At 51.3% G+C, this 7,281-nt stretch overlaps 1 protein-coding gene across 1 annotated transcript in view; it reads left to right on the top strand.

The window, feature by feature from the left end:
* Positions 1–455: 455 nt before the first annotated feature.
* LOC125704113 (AT-rich interactive domain-containing protein 3A-like) overlaps positions 456–7,281 on the top strand; it is a 19,742-nt gene continuing 12,916 nt past the window's right edge. Inside the window, exon 1 of the mRNA XM_048969442.1 lies at positions 456–645. Coding sequence (XP_048825399.1) covers positions 456–645 — 190 coding nt within the window. The remainder of the gene's footprint in view (positions 646–7,281) is intronic.

The raw sequence follows: 7,281 nt of genomic DNA, 5'->3' as shown, positions 1-7,281 counted from the left end.
GATCAAAGTGTCAGATACATGAGTAAAATGTAATGTAAACGTAAAATGTAAAGAGAGTCAGAGTAGCCTGGACAACAATTGAATCGGATCATTTTTTGTGCCAAACTACTTATTCTGTGGGAAACTCAACAGAATAAACGGAGCCCCGCCATGAGATTTCGGTACGAGATGCTATGTAGATACCCACCCCCTCAGCCCCCGCTCTCTGGCCTGTCTAATCCTTACCCGTGTAAATATGTCTTGTTAACCTCTATGCTTCGCTCTCCCATCCTGAGAGTGAATGAGGGTTGTGTTACTATGCATTATTCATTCGGGTTTGGTGGAGTGGGCTTCTGATAGCATGGGGGAGGGCAAGGGGGGAGTTGGCCAGGCACGGTACATGAATCATGGGTGGTCCATGTGTGTGTGCGTGCGTGGGGGGGTTGGCTACATGGCCCCCTCCCCTTATTGCCAGGATGACCTTTCCTGTCGTCACACTCCTTCCAAACTTTTATATCTCACTCAAGCGGCGCGTCGTCCGAATCACGGTGGACGCCACAGCCCCGCCAGGCCCCGTTCCGGACGTCAGCGAGGGCGCTAAACAAATCAATCACCTGCCAGGATGCGAGGCTCACTTCCTCATGCTGCCGTTCCTCTCCATCGGGCGTGAGACACGGAATGGCTGGGGGGGGGGAGGGGGACGGACGGGAAATCGGCAGGGACCCGCAGCGGGTGGCTGTGAGGTCGAGGCTGGTGGCCATGTGCCAGTCCCACAACGACGAACTCCCCCCTCTCTCCCTCTCGCCAGTGGCTGCTGGCGTCGAACTGTTTTGTTTGCTAACACTTATCTGTATTAATTACCTGCACAGAAAAGGGGAAAAAAACAGTCAGAATGCTGATTGCAGAAAATGAAAATCTATCCGACTGAGCTTGAGCTCGATGCGTTTCCCGCTCTGGGATTTTTAGAACTTAATGGCTACCCAGTTAGTCACAGATCAATAAAGCAGGCACTGTATTACATTGCTTATTTATCTGTCCTCTTCGTCTTCTCTTTTTAAACCGTTAACCCGCTTTCCCTGAAGGCCCCAATCAGCCTTAACAGCCTTGAAATTGGAAGCACTCGCCTCGGAAACGAAAACGTGGACGGAGTGTGTGGACCACAGAGTCAGTTAGAGCTCTAAGCCAATGGGAAGGCCTCTTGCACTCATGTGACCTCACTCTCTAGCGCCCTCTGGTGTTTTTCCCATTAAAATGCTTCTGCTGCATCCCCTACCTCCTCCCCTGGGGGAAGACAGGAATTTGCACCTGCAGGTGGTGATGTCCTGACTGTCTGCAAGGTCTGTCCTCCTTCCTTTCGCGTCACACAGATGGGAGCGGTTGGGGGGGGCTGTCTCACTCTGGCTTGTAGCATGGATCCCCCGGCTCGCAGATTTCAGGCCTGGTTTTGGCGGAAACAGAGCCGGCGTCAATCGGTCTGAGGACTGATATGCACCATCACCACCCAGTGCCGTTACTGGGGAGGGGTGCATTGCCCCTGGTGAAGGGGGGGGGTGGGGGCGGGCGAGGCAGGCAAGCGGTTCTCCTCCCACTCGTTGTGTCTTAGGCAGGCTTAGCTTACATTGTGGATACACCGTCCAGAGATAAACCTGCACATTACATCCCTTCTCAAGTGTAACAAATCTCTCCTAATAATTCCGTAACAGATGTATTATTCATCGCGTCTGTTATGATGGAGTAAGACACAAACTGCTTCCGGCTCTGGATTTACTTGGAAACAGGCTTTTGGCACTGGCATTGGTGGTGGGGGGGTTGCAGGGGGGCTCAATGTTGCGGTCTGGTCGCTGACACAGCCCCCCAGTTGGCCCTTCAGGGCTACAGCCTGGCAACTCCGACTCGGGCGTCTATTACAAATGAGATGTGAGAGCCAAACAAGGAGCCAGATGTGTTTCCGAGCCTGGGGGGGTGCTGTGCTACCTCTGTGCAGCAGGGGGCGCTGAAACCTGGGGCAGAACCCTCCTAGTACTTCATATACCGTTTGTCTTGAGGAACAAAGCACTGGCTAGCAGATCAGAGAGGTACGTGGGCCAGGGGGAGGTCTTTGAGACGCAAAACGATTGTGCTGCCTCTACCAAAAAGCTCTAAGAAAATAAATGAGGGGAACATTTGCATTATTTTAATAAGAGCCCATCATGAGAGGGAGAGATAGACCTCGCTTTTGGAGGCCTGCACACACATAGAAATCACAGGGTTTGGTGATCTCCGCAGTCTTTCCCGTCGTACAACAAGTGAGCGCGTTCCCTTCACCCAGGCCGGTTTACGTCACCCAGTATGCCTGTCGCTTCTCTGCCTGTCAGGTGGTACAAAAAACAAACCAGCGTCCAGGAAAAACAAGTATCTGGTGTGAAACCAGCCGCACTATTCCCAGAGTTCACTACACTGACGCCAGTGGATCTGCCTGGGAACGGGAAGGGCAGGAGCAAACGCCGAATCGTTTGGTGACATGACCTCTGACCCGAGGATGTCCTGTGTCACCGAGGGGGGGCACCACAGCCCAACTCGCACCCCGCAAAAATGCAATTAAAACCCCCCACGACATTCCGAGCTGCCAGTACAAATGACGCTGCAGCTTCTGGGGAAGGGGGCGCTGAGGGGGAAAAACAATCAGGGGAACATTGATGTGTGGGGAGCCCCAGAGTGGGCTGCCGGGCTGGGGGTGACGAGCAAGGAAACCTGAAGCCCAACTGCACTGGACACATTCCGAATCCCCCCAACACTCTGGCCCGTAACATCCCTGCTTTTTCAGACACCCGGGAGTCAGCAATTCCTGTCTTCAGCAGAAATCCCTCCAGCCAGTGGTCCCTCACACACAAACATGCACACACACACACACATACACACACACAATTGTAACTGCCAATCAAAGAGGCCTCAGGCACTGCCACTGACTCGTGTGCATAAATTAGCATACATTTGCATAAAAATCCGCTCATTTAGCAGCCTGGTTCGGCTCTGGCACCGAGTGACATTTTCCTTCACCCTCCCTCACCGGTGCTCTCGGCGAGCGCCGATAAGAGCCTGAAAATCGGGGGTTAACCCTTTACGTCGGGAGGGGGGATGGGGGGGGGGATCGTGCTGGCCGGTGCTTAGAGGGGACCTGAGGGTCCTCAGGCCACACAGAGGTACGTGATTATGTTGCGATGAGAACGTCAATCTTAACTTCTGAGCAGTATCAGCCACGGCCCCGTTTCACTGTGGTGTGTATGGAGAATCGGATTCGGTGAAATTTGGCTGCCGTTCAGAGCCCGTGAGTGAAAACTTCTAGAGCCAGAAAATCATTTGTGGCTCCAGGAAGTCAACTGAACAGGCTTCAAGGCTTCTCCTATCGGGCGGGAGGCTGCGACTGCATGTTAGGGGATCCTGGTGACACAGTTCATGACACATAGCACCTAGCGTCCATCTATTTGTTTTCTGTCCAGCCCGAGGGTCACGCTACAACGCGTTGTATTGATTGTGGCGGCAGGACGCCAGCCGCTTGCCGGGACGGCGTGAGGCCGGGACACCGTAATTTCATTATCAGCAGCTGTCTTAAATGGCATCTCAAATTAAGCCTGTGAAGCACTTTTAGCCTCATTAACGGATTACGCCCAGCGGTTTTAAAAATAGAGGGGGAAAACGGGAATATGCAGTGCATAGCGTTTGTATCCGAGCGACCGGAGGAGGGCAAGCGTATATGAGGAGGCTCGGCAGTGAAACATCATTTTCAATAAAGAGCGTGTCGGCGCCGCGGAGGAATGGATTCGCATCTCCCGCTCTCCGTCTCCCTGCTCTCCGTCTCCCGCTCTCCGTCTCCCTCTCTCTCTCCCTCTCTCCTCCCTCCCTCCCTCTGCCAGCATATGTTGAAGCGTCAATCACATTGGCCAAGAGCGGTCAACAATTAGCATGAAATTGCAGCAATAGAGAGCAGCTCTGCACTAGCAGCTAATGTGACTTTTTTTTTTAGCATGACCCATCAGTCCTGACACAGTGGGCGGGGGGGGGGGGGGGGTGTCGGGTCCCTCTGCCTGCCAGCATTAAACAGAAAGTGGGAGGGGAATGAAGCGCCCGTCCCCCGGTGTGGCTTCGGGGGGGGGCAGTAATTGGCCATCCGCTCGACCTTCGCGTCTAATGAAGACGCCTCTGACATCATCTCTCCTTCTCTGTCCCAGTAAATTTGTGAAAGGCCAGTCTGGGCCCCAAGTTGGGCTGTGCCGGGGGTGCAGCTAGGCTGTCATGGGGGCACAGGTAACAATCAACCACTGGTTGAAGAATTTGTCCTGAGTTGAAAGCTGATTGGCCCTCTGAGTGCACCCTCCCCTGTGACTCACAGATTCAAGACATATCATTGGCTAGTGACAAGGTTGGCCCTTTTGTATGAATTATGGCCCCCTCTAATGTCTCCCCCCACCCCTGCAATGAATGAGGCTGGGGAAAGGAGCAGAGGGGCTGAATGAACACCTGCCATTAATCGGTGCAGCACTGTACCCCAGCTGTCATGGTGTAATGGTGTGCCCCCCCACCCACCCACAGTTTCAGTAAGCGCCAGTTTTCAGTTATCCAAAAAAAATAATTTGGAAATTCCAGAAATAAACAGTTCATAAGTCTCAAACCACGTGCCAAGCGAATGCAGGCTGTAACAGGGTGAAATCCGTCAGCCCAGTTGCATTAAGTACGGCCACAATAGGCTAAGATATTGTTTCAAAATTGTTTCATAAAGGTTATATACAGGTACATAATGCAATATTTTTTCATTGTAAAATGTGTAACAGTATGCTTTACATTGTTCCTTTATCTTTTGATGAAGCATGATTTTAGTTGCGCCATCATTCCTTGATACATATTTTTTCATTGCTCTATTGTCTCTTGAGAATTAGGCTAAAACATCAGAATCCCTGTCATTTAGAAGAGAGTACAATTCTGTACAGTACTGTACAATAATGTACAATGTACTTTATCTTTATTATATTTAATGCTGGTAATGTCCGACTGGGTGTAATTTATCAATTAAACTGTATATGTATCAATTAAACCCATGTTTAGGTACCACATTCACATTATATACGCAGTGCATGGATGCTTCGCTGTTTTCTGCGGTTCTGATTGTCCGGAATAAGTCACTGAACATATCACTCGCAGATACAGAGGTAATACTGTGGTCCATTTTGAGCACGAGGACCTCAAGTTGGGACAGAGCCGTGTGACATGGGGGCTAGACGTCAAAGGACGGCAAGAATGTTCCCACCTAAAATAACGGAAGCCTGAGGGACGGATGCTTCAGAGGGAGGTGTGAAGCAAAAAAGCAAGAGTTGGGTTCTGGGTCTTGAGACTGGTTTCAGTGGGGATATTGGGAAAAAAAACACAGTACTTCCAAATCACTGAGGCCGAGTAGCGGATGGGATTGAATTGATAATCATCTGACTCTTCCCACAGAGACGACGTTGGCCCGCCCCCCCCTGCACCCCCCTCTCCGCAGCTATAGGGGTTGTGCATATCCATATATATAAATACACAGCTTCATCATCATTTGTAACCAGCTGTCATGGGGAAAGCTGAATAATTAAACACCGCATAGCGTATTAAGACGTTACTCCTTTTTACATATTTACAGAAGTCAAACATCATTTTGAAACAATACAACAGAAATGAATAACAGGGAATAATCTTCATTCCCCTCCCAAGTGTAAATCCATCTCTTAATAGATCTTACTGCGTTTCTGGGCATTATGGGTAACAAGCAGGGCCACAAGGCACAGGGCTGTGAAGAAGAACAAGTCTGGATTTTTTAATATTCCTTTTCCAGTGGATTTCTGATTCATGAGCTGATTGGTGCCGACGTCACAGATGAAAGCAAAACATAAAGGAGACAGAGCAAAGGCAGAAATTGAGTGCCCCCCCCCCCCCCCCCACACTGCCCCCACGGGGCGTCACAGGAAGAGCACCCTCAGAGTGAGCAGGCCTTTCTGTCCTCTCGCCCACCAACCGCCCGCAGTTCAGGCCATCCTCTTGTTTTGCGTGAGTCATGGTTCTGCCTACGTCATATTTCTGCTGAGTCAGTGCTTGGGGAAGCGGATCCTTATTATAGAAAGAAACGCCGATTAAGCTGACGTTCAGCCATCTGGGGTGACCGATACACCTCCGGCCCGCTCTGCTCTCCTTCCGCGGCCAGCCCGCTACATCTAACCTGACTGGGGAGAGAAGCAGGCGTCTCAAAATAACTGGCCACGCCCCCACCCACCGGCAGTGGACAGTGTTGCAGACCTGATTCCCTCTCCACCTGACACAGGAAAGCTCCGCTGTTCTCAGGGGATGTTCAGAAGGGATCTCCATGACAACAGGTGTTTACAAGGATCTGGGACTCCGCCCCCCACCCCCTCCTCCCACACCTCCCACCCCCCCCCCCCCCCCCCCCCCGCCCATTGTCAGTCACAGCAACAGAAGGAAAAAACAGGAAGAAAACCTTGTACTTTTGGGGACAAATGAGTAGAAAACGACAGATTTTGGGGTACAAAAAGGTTTCCCTCTGCTTTTGAATACCTGTGTCCTGCCTTGGCTTGGGTCTGGATTGTAGGGACGTGTCCCTATGGATATTGTGGGAGTTCCATGCATGTTTAGGGAGTGAGCCGTTTGGGGTTTAGTTCGACAAGCCGTGATGCAGGAGGTACCGGACATCCGCTATTTTTGTCGATGTCTGACGAACAGCTTGAGAAGCTGCGTATAATGGATGCGTAGACATGACAGGATGGGGGCAGGTGCATCTTCATTGATTCATTTTTCATCGTCTTCTACACGTTACATACATTTCCCCCCCCTCCCAGAACAATGCTTCCGGAACAATCCCGCTCAGCTGCGGCTAAGTTCTGCTTCCCGGTTGGAGCCATAATAACATTCTTGTTAATCACCACCCCCACTCCGCTGCCCCCCCGAAGTCAGCCCGCATGTCCACCTGAATCCAGCCAGTGCGTCTGACCACTGGCATTGGGTGGTTTCACTGTGATGGGATATACACATCTGAATGTGATTTACCCTGCCTATCCGATGGTGGGGGGGGGGGGGGGGCAGGGAGGGGGCTTTGTGGGTCTTTTTTCATTACAGCGACTGATCTTTAATTAAAAGCTGAAGGACAATTAAACAATGACAATTAGGAATGAGGGAGCAGGTGAGGAGATAGGGCTGAGCTTGGAGTGGCCCTGGGGATAGTGGTTAGCGTGTGTGTGTGTGTGTGTGTGTGTGTGTGTGTGTGTGTGTGTGTGTGTGTGTGTGTGAGTG

The sequence above is a fragment of the Brienomyrus brachyistius genome, chromosome 11, assembly GCF_023856365.1.
Source record: "Brienomyrus brachyistius isolate T26 chromosome 11, BBRACH_0.4, whole genome shotgun sequence".
Classification (NCBI taxonomy): Eukaryota; Metazoa; Chordata; class Actinopteri; order Osteoglossiformes; family Mormyridae; genus Brienomyrus; species Brienomyrus brachyistius.
Note: the sequence above shows the minus strand (reverse complement) of the source record. Positions and strands in the feature narration are given on the sequence as shown.